The sequence below is a fragment of the Balaenoptera physalus genome (genome assembly GCF_965194825.1).
Source record: "Balaenoptera physalus genome assembly, chromosome: 7".
In the NCBI taxonomy this organism is placed as follows: Eukaryota; Metazoa; Chordata; class Mammalia; order Artiodactyla; family Balaenopteridae; genus Balaenoptera; species Balaenoptera physalus.
This window is the reverse complement of record NC_138886.1, coordinates 42,995,019-43,012,637: the sequence shown is the minus strand read 5'-3', so window position 1 is coordinate 43,012,637 and position 17,619 is coordinate 42,995,019. Positions and strand designations below refer to the sequence as shown.

At 32.1% G+C, this 17,619-nt stretch overlaps 1 protein-coding gene across 4 annotated transcripts in view; it reads left to right on the top strand.

Annotated features, from left to right (window-relative positions):
- The window catches only part of VPS13A (vacuolar protein sorting 13 homolog A), a 265,169-nt gene that overhangs the window by 21,928 nt on the left and 225,622 nt on the right, over positions 1–17,619 (top strand). For all 4 annotated transcript variants that reach the window (XR_014266082.1, XM_082470763.1, XM_082470764.1 and 1 more), the window contains exons 2-9: positions 1,778–1,821; positions 4,055–4,097; positions 7,621–7,716; positions 7,985–8,086; positions 12,396–12,505; positions 13,206–13,265; positions 15,430–15,489; positions 15,703–15,783. Coding sequence is in view for 3 of the 4 variants with exons in the window: in XM_082470763.1 (XP_082326889.1) it covers positions 1,778–1,821; positions 4,055–4,097; positions 7,621–7,716; positions 7,985–8,086; positions 12,396–12,505; positions 13,206–13,265; positions 15,430–15,489; positions 15,703–15,783 (596 nt within the window). In the remaining variant the exon portion in view is untranslated. The remainder of the gene's footprint in view (positions 1–1,777; positions 1,822–4,054; positions 4,098–7,620; positions 7,717–7,984; positions 8,087–12,395; positions 12,506–13,205; positions 13,266–15,429; positions 15,490–15,702; positions 15,784–17,619) is intronic.

Here is a 17,619-nt window from a genome sequence, read left to right as displayed (position 1 = left end):
CTATAATCAAGAATATTCTACCTAGCAAGGCTCTCCTTCTGATTTGATGGAGAGATGAAAAGCTTTACAAAGAAGCAAAAGCTAAAAGAGTTCAGCACTACCAAACCAGCTTTACAACAAATGTTAAAGGAACTTCTCTAGGTGAAAAAAAGAAAAGGCCACAATTCAAAGCAAGACTACTATTAAGTGAAAAGGCTCACAGGTAAAAGGCAAACATATAGTAAAGGTAGGAAATCATCCACACACAAAGCTAGTAGGGAGGTTAAAAGACAAAAGTAGCAAAATCATCTATACCCACAATAAGCAGTTAAGGGATACACAAAACAATTAGATACAAAATGTGGTATCAAAAACAGTCATTGTGAGAGGAGGAGAGTACAAATGCAAGTTTTTAAAAATGCATTTGAGATCAGCAACTTAAAACAATTGCATATATATATATTAAAAAATACATATATATACACACATATATATATGTATATATATGTATATATATATGTATATGCTGCGTTGGCCAAATATATATATTGGGTTGGCTAAAATGTTCGTTCGGGTTGTTCTGTACATCTTACGGAACAACCCAAATGAACATTTTGGCCAACCCAATATATATATAGACTGCTATACAAAAACCTCATGGTAACCGGAAAAACCAAAAATCTAAAATCACTTGTACTTTAAATGGTACTACAAACATCTAAAGTTAGTTTTATGTGGAAATATTAACTTCGTTGGACATTTTAATGTCATTATCTCTTAATCTTTTTTTTAGTGTCATGTATTTTTCATTTTGCTGCACTGTGAGCCCTTTTTTGTTAAGAATATTTGGTAGAAATATTTCTATCAAATTTAATTTTTTTAACCAGTATGTGGAGATATTGTATAACATTATAGACTTCTTTAAAGATGTTTATAGAAGATACATTTTAATGTAAAATAATGTTTTACAGTATAGCACTTCTTTTCAGTTGTACTCAGTAATTCATTTGATGTCTGCATAGTATATTGATTCGAAAAAAAATTCAGAGCACAACGTATATTGAAGGCTGCCAGTACAAAGAATTATCCATAAATGAAAAGTTTATGCTCTGCATTTGAACATTACAGTAGAAAAAACAATAAGTGATACTCCATGTACCTATATCATTCACTGATTGGTCACTACCACAATGGATCAATAAGTTTGTCTAATTGTACAGCTTACCTTTATTAGATGTTTACTGATGTTTATTTCTTGTTTTTTTCCCCAGACGTTATGTGAACATCTAGACAGCAGTTACTCATATTCAAATTATTGCTTAAAAGTGAAGGCATTCATTTTGTGTAGCAGAATTAAAACAGAGCAAGATATGACAACATTCCAGTATCTCTAGGAAATCCTTGTTAACCTCACATTGATGGATTAAAAATTTCTTTGCAATTGTTCATTACAAATATATTTAAATACAGTTCATTTTTTCCTATATTTTCTTACATCATGCTGTGTTGGTAAATTCATAATATTTGTATAATTTTGATGAAAATGTATTCATTAACAGTGAGCTACAACTGTAGAGGTCAGAACTTATAGTAAATGATGTTTTGGTCAGACATACAAGCTTAGACTAAGTTGAAGGATGAAGGTGAGCCAACAATCATAGTTGGATTCTGTTTCTGTTATGTACATTTTTATGATTATTTTCCTTAATATGACATTTAAGAATGAAGTTTACCTAACTTGTTAAAATAAAAGTTATTTGAAAATTTCAATTTTATTTTTTAATAATCTTTTCTTTAGGAGCTGTGGCCCTGAAGAATCTTGAAATTAAAGAAAATGCCCTGGTAGGTTTTGACTATAAAAATTGTTGTATTAGTGAAGTTAGCTACATAGACTTCTTCCTGATTTACTTTAACATCTTAAATTATTTAAGTTTGAGAAAAATTTTAAAAAGTAATTTTTGTAAAATGTGAATTTTGCAAAATGGACTTTTAATCTCCATAAAAGTACAAACTGACTGTAATTTTCCCCATTAAAAATATTTCTAAAATTTATCTCTTCCTATATGGTTGCATTTTAGATTGTTAATTTACCTCTCCAATCATCTTCAGGTGTTTTTTGTCCTAATACCATTTTAATCATTTTTTACTGTAGAATACAGTGGCATGAATTACAGTGTTGTACAACTGTCATCAGTATGTATTTCTAAAACATTTTTGATACTCCAAGGGGAACCCTGTAACCAGTAAGAAATACCTAACTCCCCATTCCCTCTCTCCATATACCCTGCTAACTTCTACTTTCTGTCTGTCTTAATTTGCCTATTCCAGGTACCTCATATAAATAGAATAATGCTATGTTTGTCATTTTGTGTCTAGTTTACTTAGCATAATTCCTTCAGGGTTCATCCATGTTGTAGCATTTATCAGAAAATCACTCCTTTATCTGGCTGAATAATGTATGTATATGCCACATTTTGTCCATTTATCTGTTGATGGACACTTGGGTTGTTTCTGCCTTTTGTCTCTTGTGAATAATGCTACAATGAACATTAGCATACATGTCCGTTCAAGTTCTTACCTTCAGTTCCTGTGTGTAAATACTTAGGAGTGAAATTGCTGGATTATTTGGTAATTTTATGTTTAGCCTTTTCAGGAACTGCCACACTGTTTTCCATAGCAGTTGAACCGTTTTACACAGGCATACCTTGGAGATTTTGCAGTTTCGTTTCCAGTCCACTGCAATAAAGTGAATACTATCGCAATAAAGCAAGTCACATGAATTTTTTGGTTTCCCAGTGCATATAAAAATTATATTTACTCATACTGTATTCTCAAAAATCAGTTTACATAACTCAATTAAAAAATAACGCTATTGGGAAAGTGGCGCTGATAGATTTGCTTAACACAGAATTGCCACAAACCTTCAATTGGTTAAAAACAAACAAACAAACAAAAAAACCCCCCGCAGTATCTGGGAAGCACAACAAAGCAAAGTACAATAAAATGAGGTATGCCTGAATTCCCACCAGCAATGCATGAGGGTTCTAATTTCTCCACATCCTTGACAACATTTATTTTCTGGTTTTTGATAACAGCCATCCCAATGGGTATGAAGTGGTATATCGTTTTGGTTTTCCTTTGCACTTCTCTAACGACTGGTGAGGCTGAGCATCTTTTTGTGTGCTTATTGGCCATTTTTATATGTTCTTTGGAGAAATGTCTATTGAAAAGCATTGCTGATTTTTTTTTTTAATCAAGTTTTTTTTTTTGGTTTAGTTTCGGTTCTTTATATATTTTGGATATTTTCCCTTATCAGAAGATATGATTTGCAAATACTTTCTCCCATTTTGTGGGTTGTCTTATGCCTCTGTTAACAGTGTTATGTACAAAATTTTTTTATGCAAAAAAATTTTAATTTTGATTAAATTGACTTCATCATTTTTTTATTGTTGTTGTTGCCTGTGCCTTTCATGTGATATCCAAGAAATCATTGCCCAGTCCAGTGTCCAGAAGATTTTACCTTTTGTTTTCTTCTAAGGTTTTATAGTTCTAGTTCTTATGTTAGGTATTTGGTTCATTCTGAGTTAATTTTTGTATATGGCATAAGATAAGGGTCCAACTGCATTCTTTTGCAAGTGGATATCCAGTTTTCCCAGCACCATTTATTGAAAAGGTTGTCGTTTCCCAATTGAATGGGGAGAAATTTATTTGAGGATATTTTTTGCAAAATGGAGTTTAATCTGCTTACAAATACAAACTGACAGTGGAATTTCCCACTTTCTTTATCCTTTTTTCAAGCAGTGTAAAAGCTGTAGTGATTCTGGTATGGGTAACTTAGGGGTCAGTATTGCTGTAGAACTTTTTTGTAGTTATTTTAAGGTGATCAGTCTCTGAATTTTATGGATTTGAAGATAATATTGCAATTATGTATTTATAAATTTAAATAACTGTTGAGGGTAAAGAGAAGGTGTAATTTAACTTAAATCCCTTAAGTAATTTTGGGAAGAAACAAATAGTCATCTGTTTTGTTGAACTGTATATGTACTAATATTTTACATATGTGTATTTTTTGTAGAGTCAACTGGATGTACCGTTTAAAATTAAAGTTGGCCATATAGGTAAGCTGTCCTTATTATTTGAATGTCCTTCTTGTTGGACATGCAACCAGAATAATATGTCTAATATCTCTATAATGTGATATTTATAATGTTTCTGAGCATAAATTAAAAGCATTATGTGTTTTCATCTACGTAGAGCTTAGTTGTGTAACTTAAAAATGTTGTCCGTGAATCCCTTGTTCAGTACTGGTGAAATTATGCATATTGTTAAGTATTAAAATGAGTTGAGATCCAAAGCGTTAAATCTAATAGAGAGCATGATTGTCTCAGTTTCTTAGGTTTCTGACTAGTTATCCTTGCTGTATTCTGATTGGCCATGGATATGTGGTATAAGAAGTAGGGTCTCGATCATCCAGGCAGTATGGCTAGGAACCAATCAAAAACCTAGTTTCCACTCTGGAAGTTTTCTAGTTTTCTAGGAAAACACTGTGCTATCTTTCTTGTTTTGTATTATTTTTCCAGTTTTTGTAGTTTACATATTAAATGTATTGGTTGAACAGAAATAATTGATTCAAATATGATGTTTTAACATGTTTAATAAAGACATGTATGTTTGGTTTCTTAAATTATTTTGGTTTATTATTTTAACTTTGTTGTTTAAACTTTATTGGTTTAAGTATTGTGCAAGATGATAGTGTTATTATTTGTGACTTGGAAGCTTTTTTGTTATACAGATAATTTGTGTAGTAGAATTTATATAATGTTATTGCAGTGTTTTGGTGTCACTTGGGGAACAAGGTATTCTGAAAGCTTATATAAATTACATGATGAATGTCTCCACAATTTTGTGCTCTTACAGTTGGTATTAGACTGTATGCCAAAGAAAGTTTTTATCATTTACATTTACATTGCTGAGACTCAAATTCTGTTTCCCTCCTTTCCCCCACCCCCACAATTTAAAGACTAGTATAGATAAGATGGGAAAAATGTCACCCACCTAATATATTTATTTCCACCTAATATATTTATTTTTGCAGATTTTTAAATGATTGTTTACATGTGAACATTTTGACTTCCTATAATCATGGTATATGTATGATTTTATATTCTATTTTTAAGTTGATATTTAATAAAGATTGCTCATAATCCATGTTAATTAGACCTCCCTTATTTCTTAAGGTAGTGTAATAATCCATTGAATGCATATTTGGACAATGTAATCTTATATTTCTATTGGTACAAAAATATTACAGTAAACATTTTCACATACCTTTTGAAAATATTCTAAAAGTCATTGAATTTTATAACTATATTCATTGTAAATCAGTGTATATAAATTTAACATCAGTTCAAGAAAAATAAAAAATATATATATAAGAGCAGTAAATCGACCTGCTTTCATTTAGAACCTACCTTCTTTCCTTTTTCTCTTTTCTTTTTTGACCATGTTTAAAAATGATGATAAGGTAATTTTCAGTGTTAATATAAGGTGGTAGAAGGTACACTGCGCTAATACCTAATACATAAGATAATCTTGAGACTCATTTAAGGTGTCGTTTGCATATCTCTATCATAGAACCTGACATTCTTTAATATCATTATTATTTATTTTTTCTGCTAAACAGTAAGGTTTTTGAGAAGTGGATTTAATTTTATTTTATTTATTTATTTATTTATTTATTTATTTATTTATTTATTTATTTATTTATGACTGTGTTGGGTCTTCGTTTCTGTGTGAGGACTTTCTCTAGTTGTGGCAAGTGGGGACCACTCTTCATCGCGGTGCGTGGGCCTCTCACCATCGCGGCCTCTCTTGTTGCGGAGCACAGGCTCCAGACGCGCAGGCTCAGTAATTGTGGCTCACGGGCCCAGTTGCTCCGTGGCATGTGGGATCTTCCCAGACCAGGGCTCGAACCCGTGTCCCCTGCATTGGCAGGCAGATTCTCAACCACTGCGCCACCAGGGAAGCCCGAATTTTAAAATTTTATTTTAATTTTATTGTATCCTCACTTAGCACAATACTTGGCATATAGTAGGAACACAGTTTGTTGAATGAAAGAGGTACACATTTCCAAATGAGTGGTACAGTAGTACAGCCAGTTTTATAAGAACATATTGTCAACCCCCTTGCCATTAATGGGGGTTGTTAATCTTACTGATCTTTCAAAGTTCTCCTCATTTAGCATGCAGAATTATATACATATCAAATATAAATACGTATTTTCAAAGTAATTGTTTTCATGTGGAAGATTTTTGAAATTACCTTCGTTTATATTTTTTCTGAATTTTCTAAATTTTCTATAAGAAGCCTGCACTTCATAAGGAGAGAAAAAAACAGTTTGGCTTTAAAAAGAAAAAAAAAACCTGAATGGTAAAAATGGTACATTGTTAGTTTTATATGTGTTTCTTTGCATACTTAATGCTATTGTGGCACACTGTTCTATGTCCTTTTATTCACTTACTTTTTTGGATTATTAATGTATGTGTGTATATGTGTATAAGCAGTCTGCTTGATACATTTATAAGTAAACTGTCAAATTCGTTACAGTTATCTTTCCCAATTTGCTCACTTCATTTTGGTTATATTTTGGATAGTATGGAAATTGGAAATGGTCACTATCTTCTCTGATTTTAAAACTTAGAAAGTTATTCCTCTTTTAGAAATCAGATACTTTGTTTTTTTCTGAATTGACTTATTGTGAAGAAATCTTTTTCTCAATTTGGGGTTTTTTAAAACATGGATTTTGGGGGTTATGTAATGCGACATGTCTAAGTATGTATTACTAACCAGTTAATGCAACACTGGTGTATTTAAGAAGTCTTTCCCTTCCCCAGTCATGACAACTATTTCTAAATCTAGAGATTCATACTTTGTAAAAAAATTTTAAAATATTGAGAAAAAAAACTATTATAGAAATTTTGTAAATACATAAAACTAGAATTAATAGTATAATCAGCCCCTTGCATAGTATTGTTTAGTTCTAGAAATCTAGTGCTTTTTAAAATACTTTGCTATTGGGTTGTAGTAAAATATTTTCATTAGTTGGAACGATTTTCTAATATTGCCTAGGATCCTTGATTATTACCATAGAAATTTGTTAGTACATACACTTATGATAATCATACTTATGTATATACTATATATATACCATGTAATATATATGTAAAATCTATATATAAAAAATACACATATAAAGTATGTAACCTACCTTTTTAAAGTATGAGAAAAATATTTCTTAGAGATTTTGAGTAAGAATTGGGGAAAATCAATATTATAATATCAAGGGTTGTTGATTAATGGAAGAATAATATTGGTATGTTTGTGGTACATATCACCAGAAATAGAAATTTGTAAATATTTAGAATATGGTTTAGTAGATTTTCCAACAATGCTAGTACAAATAATTTCAAATCATCACTGTAAAGGCTTTTTGTTTATGGTTGTAAAATAGCTTTCTACAAAGTTAATGAGCTCATAAGGTCAAAGGCTACTTTGTTATCTCTTTTAATGCCTGACAGAAAATAAGCTGATAGTAAATCTAGGTTGAAAGAATAATATTTTTTGTCTTTTTTTTTCATGTAGGTAATCTTAGTCTTATAATTCCATGGAAAAATCTTTATACCCAACCAGTTGAAGCTCTATTGGAAGACATTTATCTACTCATAGTGCCTTCTTCTAGTAAGTCAAATTTTAAACATTATCATTTCAGTTACTCTTTTTTGTGCATGGAAAAATCTTTATATTTGATAATTATGTTTGTTCAAATAATTTTGGTGAGTTTTTGGAGATTTTTTTAATATTTAAATTTGGTATTTGATAATACAACATAAATTGGTTTTTACTCTAATTATTGCAGACTTTGAATTAGTGATTATTTTCCAGGATATATTTTGGAATGAGTAAATTTAAGGTAATTAAGATTCTTCCTTTTTTATACTTCCTGTAGGAATAAAATATGATCCTTTAAAAGAAGAAAAACAACTCTTTGAAGCAAAGCAACAGGAACTGAAAAGGATAGAAGAAGCAAAACGAAAAGTAGCTGATCAAGGTAAAAACAAATAAGAATGGTAATAAGAAAAGTGGAAAAGACCTAAATATTTATCACATTTGAGTATTATTTTCTTCTGGAAGCACTGAGATTACTTTAAAAATATGACAGAATCTTATTACATGAGGAATTTTAATGTGGTTTCTATGTTTTATCATGTTTACAGAAATTTTACCTTATAGAAATTTATCTTAGTGCAAATAATATCCCTAGCTTATAAGAGTAAGTTTAGATTTTAACTATAGTAATTAATTTCATCAAGTATATTTTCTTACCTTTCTTGTCTTCTCTTTCTTATTCCAATTGTATCAATTCCTCACCTTTTGGAGTTACTTAGCCTCTTGATATATTTTCCCAAATCTGTTTACCTTCTGGCTCACATCCATTCCTATTCAGCCTAGACCAAAATGGTCCATTACTTCAATCCACTTCTTTTGTCAGTGACAGAGATGTCCTGCAGAAATCTAACCCCTTTCCTATTATGCTAGTGATAGTAATGGTGTCACCATCAACACCTACACTCTATACTCTGACTCTTAACTTCTCCTTCTAGTGAATCTTTCTCTTTGGCATATAAATATAATGTAGCCTCTCTTATCTTTAAACATAAAGTCATTTTCCTAACCTTGTCATCTGCTTACCTTATGCTCCTCTGTCCTTCATTTGATAGCTAAGCATCTTAAAAGAAATATATGTGTACTGATCAAAATATCCTTGCCATGCATTTATTTTTTTAAATTAAAAAATGCAATAATAAACAGTTTACCTGCTGACAAACAGGTAAAAAAACATTAAAGGAGATTTAACACATTTCCTGGCAACACTTCTTGTAATTATGTTTTCCTCTCTGTTGTTATTCATTTCTCCCCCCATCCTCTTTTTAAAAAAAAATTTTTTTTATTGTGGCATACATATAACAAAATTTACCATCTTAACTACTTTTAAGTGTACAGTTCAGTGGTATTAAGCACATTTATTGTATTGCAACCATCACCACCATATTTCTTCATAGCTCTTTCATCTTGTAAAATTGAAGCTTTACACCCAATAAACAATAACCCACCCATTCTTCCCCCATTACCCCCAGACGCTGGCAACCACAATTCTACTTTTTGTCTCTATGATTTTGACTATTCTCAGTACTCATGTAAGTGGAATCATGTAGTATTCATGTTTTTTCAAGTGGTTCATTTCACTTAGCATTATGTCTTCAAGCTTCATCCATGTTGTAGCATATGTTGGAATTCCCTTTTTAAGGCTGAATAATATTCCGTTTTATGTATATACCACATTTTGCTTATCCATTTATCCATCAGTGGACACTTGGGTTGCTTCTGTGCTTCAGCCATTGTGAATAATGCTGCTCTGAACATGGGTGTACAAATATCCCTTTGACACACTGCTTTTAATTCTTTTGGGTATAGACCCAGATGTGGAGTTGCTGGATCATATGGTAATTCTACTCTATTTTTAATTTTTTGAGGAAATGCCATAATGTTTTCTACAGGGACTTGTTCCATTTTACAATCCCACAAGCAGTGCACAGGGGTTCCATTTCCTTCACATCCTCACCAACATCTGTTGTTTTCTATATTTTTGATAATAGGGTCCTAATGGGATGAAGTGGTATCTCGTGTAGTTTTGATTTGCATTTCTGTAAAAATTAGTATTTTAGCATCTTTTCATGTGCTTATTGACCATTTGTATGTTATCTTTGGAGAAATGTCTGTTCAAGTCTTTTGCCCATCATTTAATTGTTTTTTTTGTTGTTGTTGAATAGTAGGAGTTCTTTATATAATTGGATTTTAATCCGTTATTAGATATATGATTTGCAAGTTATCTTCCATTCTCTGGGTAGCCTCTTTACTCTGTTGATAGCATCCTATGATGTACAAGATTTTTAAATTTTCATGAAGTCCAATTTGTCTACTTTTTCTTTTGTTTCTTGTGCCTTTGGTGTCATATGCAAGAACTCCTGCCAAATCCAATTGGCATCTTCATTTACGGGCATTTAGGATCAGATTTCTTCCTCTGTCATGTTGTCTAAGGCCGTCTGCTTTCCAGCTTCTAAATTTTTGAGGTTCTCTCTTATTCATTCTTTCTTCTACACTCTTTTTCTTTTGGTCTTGGAGATTTATCCATTTTTCCCCTTTACTTTTGTCTTTACTTTTACTGAGGAATAGAAAAATAGATGCAACTCATGTTTAATCAGAAGTCCCTCCTATTTATACTTAAATATAAAATATAAATAACCATGCTTAAATTACATCAGTTATACCTTACTGTTATCAGGTAGAAGTTTGAACTCTTCAACAGGATACATAAAAGCTCTTATGATTTGAATCCTGTCTACCTTTCCAGCCTCATTACTGGCCCCATCCCTTTCATATCTTCTCTGTTCTTTGTTCCAGCCATACTGACCTTTGTAGTTTACTGAATGCACCAACTTCTCTGTGATTATATCTCACTTCCGACTTTATCCAGTATACTTTTGAGAGTTGTCAGCATTAGGATGATAGTTCAGGCTATAAGGTGTGAATGAGATTCCCTGCAGCAACAGTACAGAATGAGAAGAGAAACATTTCTAGGACTGAGCCTGCCGTAAGGAAATCCAACATTTAAGGATTGTATAGAGGAGGAAAACAGCCAAAAAAAAAAAAAAAAAAAGAGAGATCAAGAAAGAGTGGTTAGATAAGGAGAAAGAAATTTGGAGATTATATCGCCATGGGAAAAGAGTGTTTTAGGAAGCAAAGAATATGTCAGATCCTGCTGAGATATCAGGTAAATTGAGGATTAAGAAATAATTATTGATGACATGGAGGTCATTGGTCATCTTAAAAAAAAGCTGTTTTGATTGAGTGATGATTGCAGAAAAGAAACTTCTATTTTTTCCATAGTTGTAAGGTCATTTGCTAAGAGTAAAGAGAGCAGTGGAAGGGTTGTTGGACCTTTGAAGAGTATCAAAAAGAATTTTGTAATAGTTATTCTGGAGAGTGTGAACAAGTTGACCGGAGAAATGTAGTAAGGTTGCTGGTGAGTTGAAGTTGGTAATGATTAACTTACAGTAGCTGCAATCTGTTCGGTTGTAATTGTTCTTCTCCACTACTCACCTGGCAAGGCATACACATGATTATATAAAAAGTAGACTGTTGGTTTTATGCAGGGTTGGAGCTTTATTGACAGAGGAAAAGGAGAAAAAAGAGAGCACAGAGTTTAAAGTGTTGGTGAAATAATTTATTATGGAATCAGAGCCAGATAAGGAAGTCAGAAAGAAACTAGTGGATAGGGAAGGAAAGATTTAGCATTTAATTGACTGACTGAATAAACTTATAGAGCAGAGGATTTTATTAGGTAGTGGTGGGATTCATTCAACATTTAAAATAAAATGTTCTGTCTTCAAATAGTTTATATTCTACTTTCCACTTTTTAATTCTAAAGTCCTTTTCAATATATTCAAATATGTTCACTTATCTCTTGTTCACTCACACTTGTCTTTGATGTACATATGATATCTTCAACTTTTCTTTATCTGAGACCTTTTGGGTCAGCTGAATTAGGGAGTAGTAGGTCATTAGAGGAAAAGATAGACAATATGTATATACAGGTGGAATAGGACTAGAAATAGGAAAGGAGATCACCTTCATTGGCATTTTCAAGTGGGGGCAAAACGTTAGTAATTAGTGGTTATCACAGGCATATTAGAAAAGAAATTAGGAACCTCAATTCTTTATATTTCCCTGGAAAGTATTGAAGAGATAGTTAATCTCATTTTGGAAAATGAAACAAATGATGAACTTCCTTCATCCTTGCTTAAAAGGAGAGAGGGAAAGGATCTTATATCTTCCTATTTTGTATTCACTGGGGAAGGAGCATATTCAGCTCTTTTATACTTCTAACCACAGACAACTTATGATGATAGCATAAATTTTAGCAGAGATTCATTCTTTGCTACTGTTTCTGGCTCTTCTAATACAAGCCTATTATAATTCTTACCTAATAATCTTTATTGTTTTCTATGTCCTTATGTACTCAGGTATAGCGAACAGAAATTATAAAATTTGATCACAGTAAATTCTACATGTTTGGCTTTAGTTTGATTGGATAAGAAAGTGGCTTTTGAAAACTGTGTGCATTTAGTCACCTGTGAAAGTCTTTGGTATGTAAGACTTATGGAAAGCAGGCTTTTAGTGTTCTGTTTACAAGTACAGATATATTTCTTTAACAAGGTAACAGTTATGTTACGTCAATACGTGTATACACATAGAGTGTATTTTTCATTCAAATTAAAAATGGATATTTGCAATTGTAGAAAAACATCAGGTGGAGAAACAGGACACTTTTACAGAAAAATTAATTACTCAGATCATAAAAAATCTTCAAGTGAAAATTTCCAACATCCATATTCGCTATGAAGATGATGTAAGTATTTTAATAGGTGATAACGGTTTATATTTATTTTACTGTTTGTTGACACCTGCTCTGTAGTGGTCAACTTATGAGATGCTGGGAAGTGGAGGGATATAGAGCTGAAGATGACATTATCTTTATTTTTTATAATTATAGTTGTAATTTGCAGTCCTTAGTGCCTTGATTACACTTTCCTAAAATGTTCAAACATCAGATAATGAAGGTAAATGCCTTGCTTATATTATAATCACCTTTGATGGATGGGAGTTATGAATTTAGCAGTTATATATTTTTAAAATACTTTAAATTATACTGTGCTTACTTCCTGGAAAGAGCAATGGTCTAGGAATCATTAGAGCTAGACTTAACTAATTGTTTGATGTCAACTATATCATGTATTCTCTCAAACACATAATCATTGGCTTCTCATAGTTCTATTGTGAGGGTCAATCACTTTTTTTATAAACTTCTTTTTTTGCAGACTGAAAAACATTATGCAGATGTATTATTATTGTACTACACTAATACATTGATACTTAATATTTTAATTAGTAATAGGAAAAATATAGGAATAAAAATTATTCCGGAAAGTTGGAAAATGTTTCTGAATGTTCAAAATAGCATACTTCCCAGAAAGTGAAGTTCTTCTATAATATGAATTTTATACAACTACTAAAAATCTGAGTAAAATTTACTCTGTTTTCCTCTTTAGGTCACAAATCGAGACAACCCACTGTCATTTGGTATTTCCCTTCAGAATCTCAGCATGCAGGTACTTTGTTTAAAAAGAAATTCAACCATATTTAATTTTGCAGTATAGTTAATTAAATTAGTAATTACTGTTAATATATGCCAGCATCAGGAGTAGGTATCTGTATAGAAGTGGTACAGGAAGTGCATAGACTGGATTGGAACTGAGGGTAGGTAGTTTCACAGTTCAAAAAATGGTTGACAGTCAAATTTAGTTTCAAATGTGAGAGCCTATTATTATTTGCCTATTATGATATTTGATACTTATTTTCTTTAAAAATCCATTCTGAATTTTAAATGCATAAGTACAAAATAAAAGTACTGTTCATTTCAGAATCTTTGATAAGTCATGAAAAGCCTAAAAAACAAATCATTTTATCATCACTATTATTAATAATCGTGGCATACTTTCTTCCTGTCTGATTTTTCAAATTGAGAAATTTTAAAAGTATAGGAGCACATAGAGAATTATGAAACATTTGCTCATATCCAGAAGGCATGATTGTTGAATTTGTCATTTAGATTAAGTTTTAAATACTTTTAAAGAATAAGCTGTTATGAATAAAGTGTAAATTCCTTTTGTGTTCCACTCCACTCTTCTCTCCCACCCAAGAGGTAAACATCCTAAGTTTTTAAACTTCATATAATATAGCCATTAAAACTGTGTAGTATTTGGTAGATTTTTAAAAGTTTACATAAATATGTTATGTGATTCTTCTGTAAGTTCCCTTTTTCTCTACACATTGTTTGTGACATGTATTTATTGCCATGTGTAGTTCAGTTGATTCAGTTCAACTGCTCTATAGGATTTCATTACATTCTTTTATTTGTTATGTTCATTAAGTTTTTGTGTATGATTTGTTTTTAAAACTTGGATCCACCTCAAGCAGAAAGAGAAAAAAGAAAAGTCAAAAGTTATTCAATAAAGTTGGGTGAGGTAAACTGTCAAATGCTACTGTTAACGCTGAAAAATAAGGATGGAGAATTAGCCATTGGATTTGGCAATGTGAAGGTGATTGGTAACTGTGTCAGCAGTGGTTTTCACCACTGGTTTTGGAGGTCCTTGGAAACTTGTCCCCCAGCCCAGACATATTAAATTAGAAACTCAGGTCGGGACCCAGCAATCTAGTTTAAAAAGCCTTCCAGGTGATGCTAATTGTGTGAAAACTTTGAGCAACACTGTTCTAGTCCATTTAGTTCTCTAGAAAAAAAATGAAAACCATCTTTTTAACATAAGCATCGGATATCAGTTTATTCCCCTCAGTGACTTTTCATTGCTCTCAGAATAAAGTCCATAGTTTTGTCTTAAAATAGTTTATAATCCCCTTGTAATCTGTCCCCAGATAAGATACCAAATTTTACCTCTTTCCGTTTTGAATATGTTCTTTGGCCATATTGGGCTATTTCACTTCTTTGAACATGTCGTATATTCAAATATCTTCCTACCGTGAATCATATTCCCTACTGAATTGATAATTGATAATTTCTATTAATGTGTCACTTACTAGGTTAGGTATCACTTTCGCCATCACATCCCTGAGATTGAGGCTCCCACCATGTTCTCCCAGAGTACTGTGTATTTAACCTTCATAATGGCACTTACCTGTTTGTAATTTGTTTGCTAGTTTGCTTTTCCACCAAGCAATGAGATCCTTGAATGCAGAGTATTCAGTTAATATTCTTTGACTGAATGTTAATTATTATTATTTTAAAAAATTTATTTATTTTATTTTTGGCTGAATTGGGTCTTCGTTGCTGCCTGTGGGTTTTTTTTTCTCTAGCTGCGGCGAGCGGGAGCTACTCTTCTTTGTGGTGCGTGGGCTTCTCACTGCGGTGGCTTCTCTTGTTGTGGAGCACAGGCTCTAGGCACATGGGCTTTAGTAGTTGTGGCACATGGGCTCAGTAGTTGCGGCTCATGGGCTTTAGAGCACAGGCTCAGTAGTTGTGGTGCGTGGGCTTAGTTGCTCTGCAGCATGTGGGATCTTCCCAGACCAGGGCTCGAACCTGTGTCCCCTGCATTGTCAGGCGGATTCTTAACCACTGCACCACCAGGGAAGCCCCTGAATGTTATGTTTTCAAGGACATTTTAATGGAAACTTGGTCTAGGGCATGATAGATTCTATTTATCACTCTGCCATTTCACATGCAAGTGACAGTTTTTTACTGCTTTTTATTTTCCTTTTTAGACAACTGATCAATACTGGATTCCATGTTTACATGATGAAACTGAGAAACTATTTCGTAAGGTAAAATAAACAAATACGTTTTGTCAACCCATGGGCTTGACAAAAGATACTTTTAATTAGGAAGGCAAATGATAATATATAGATAAGGATTTTTGTGAATTGTGTTTACTTGCTTAACTGTTATATGACCAATTATTTGCGATTCTGAAAAAAGCATATGTTAAAGAATCTTCAATGAAAATGAGGCTTATAATAAAATTGATTTATTTTCAGTTAATCCTATTGGATAACCTTTTTGCCTATTGGAATGTGAAGTCTCAGATGTTTTATCTTGGTAATTATGATGAATCATTGGTGAGTAAGTTTTTTTGATATATGCATATACACTTTTGTTTGTATCATATTTTGCATAAGGTTTTATTCATTGTCATTTATCTGACATACTGTAGTCAGTTGTCCTTTTTTTCCTTAGGCAAAATCCATTAGCAGAATTTACAGAAATAGGTGAATATATATGTGTCTGTACAGAAACATATAAACACATGCCTTTTTTTATATAATTGACATGCAACATTTATTAGTTACATGTATGCAACATAATGTTTTGATATTTGTATATATTGCAAAGTGATCACCACAGTAAGTCTAGTTAACATCCATCACCATACATAGTTACACAGTTTTTTTTCTTGTGATGAGAACTTTTAAGATTTACCCTTAGCAACTTTCAGATATGCAATACAGTATTATTAACTACAGTCGCCATGTTGTACATTACATCCGCATGACATAATAATTATTTTATAACTGGAAGTTTGGACCTTTTGACTCCCTTCATCAATTTTGCCCATCCCCACTCCCCCTCTATGGCAACCACCAGTCTATGAGTTTGTATCTATGAGTTTGTCTTTTTTTCCTAAATTCCACATGAAGTGAGATAATACAGTATTTGTTTTTCTCTGAGCTATTTCATGGTCCATTTGTGTTGTCACAAATGACACAATTTCATTCTTTTTTATGGCTGAGTGATATTCCATTGTGTGTGTGTGTGTGTGTGTGTGTGTGTGTAAAACATTTTCTTCATTCACCTTTTGGAGGACATTTAGGTTGTTTCCATATCTTGGCTATTATAAATAATGCTGCAGTGAACATGGTACAGATATGTTTTCAAGTTAGTGCTTTTGTTTTCTTCAGGAAAATACTCAGAAGTGGAACTGTTGGATCATATGGTAGTTCTGTTTTAATTTTTTGAGGCTCCGCTATATTGTTTTCCATGGTGTCTGCACCAATTTGCATCCCACCAACAGAGCAGAAGGGTTCTCTTTTCTTCACATGCTCACCAACATTTGTTATTTTTTGTCTTTTTGAAAATAGCCATTCTAACAAGTGTGAGGTGGTATCTCTTTGTGGTTTTGATTTGCATTTCTCTAATGATTAGTGTTGTTGAGCATCTTTTAATGTACCTGTTAGCCATCTGTATTTCTTCTTTGAAAAATGTCTTTTCAGGTATTCTGCCCATTTTTTAATTGGATTGTTTATATTTTGATTTTGAGTTATATGGGTTCATTATATATATTTCAGATATTAACCCCTTATCAGGTATATGATTTGCATATATTTTCTTTCATTCATAAGGTTCCCTTTTCATGTAATTGGTGGTTTCCTTTGCTGTGCAGAAGCCTTTAATTTGGTGTAGTCATATTTGTTTATTTTTGCTTTTGTTGCCTTTGTTTTTGTTGTCCAATCCAAAAAATCATCACCAAAACTGATGTCAAGGAAATTACCACCTGTTTTCTTCTAGGGATTTTTATGGTTTCAGGTCTTATGTTCAAGTCTTTAATCCAGTTTCAGTTATTTTTATTTATCATGTAAGATAGTAGTGCAATTTCATTCTTTTGCATATGGCTGTCAAGTTTTCCCAACACCATTTTTTGAAGAGACTGTCCTTTCCCCATTGTATATTCTTGGCTCTTTGTTATAAATTAACTGACCATATATGCATGGGATTTCTGGGTTGTCTCTTCTATTCTGTTGATCTGTATCTGTTTTTATGCCAGTACCATATTGTTTTGATTACTAAAGCTTTGTAATATAGTTAGAAATCAGGGAGGATGATGCCTCCAGCTTTGTTCTTCTTTCTCAAGATTGCTTTGGCTATTCGGGTTCCTTTGTGGTTCCATACAAATTTTA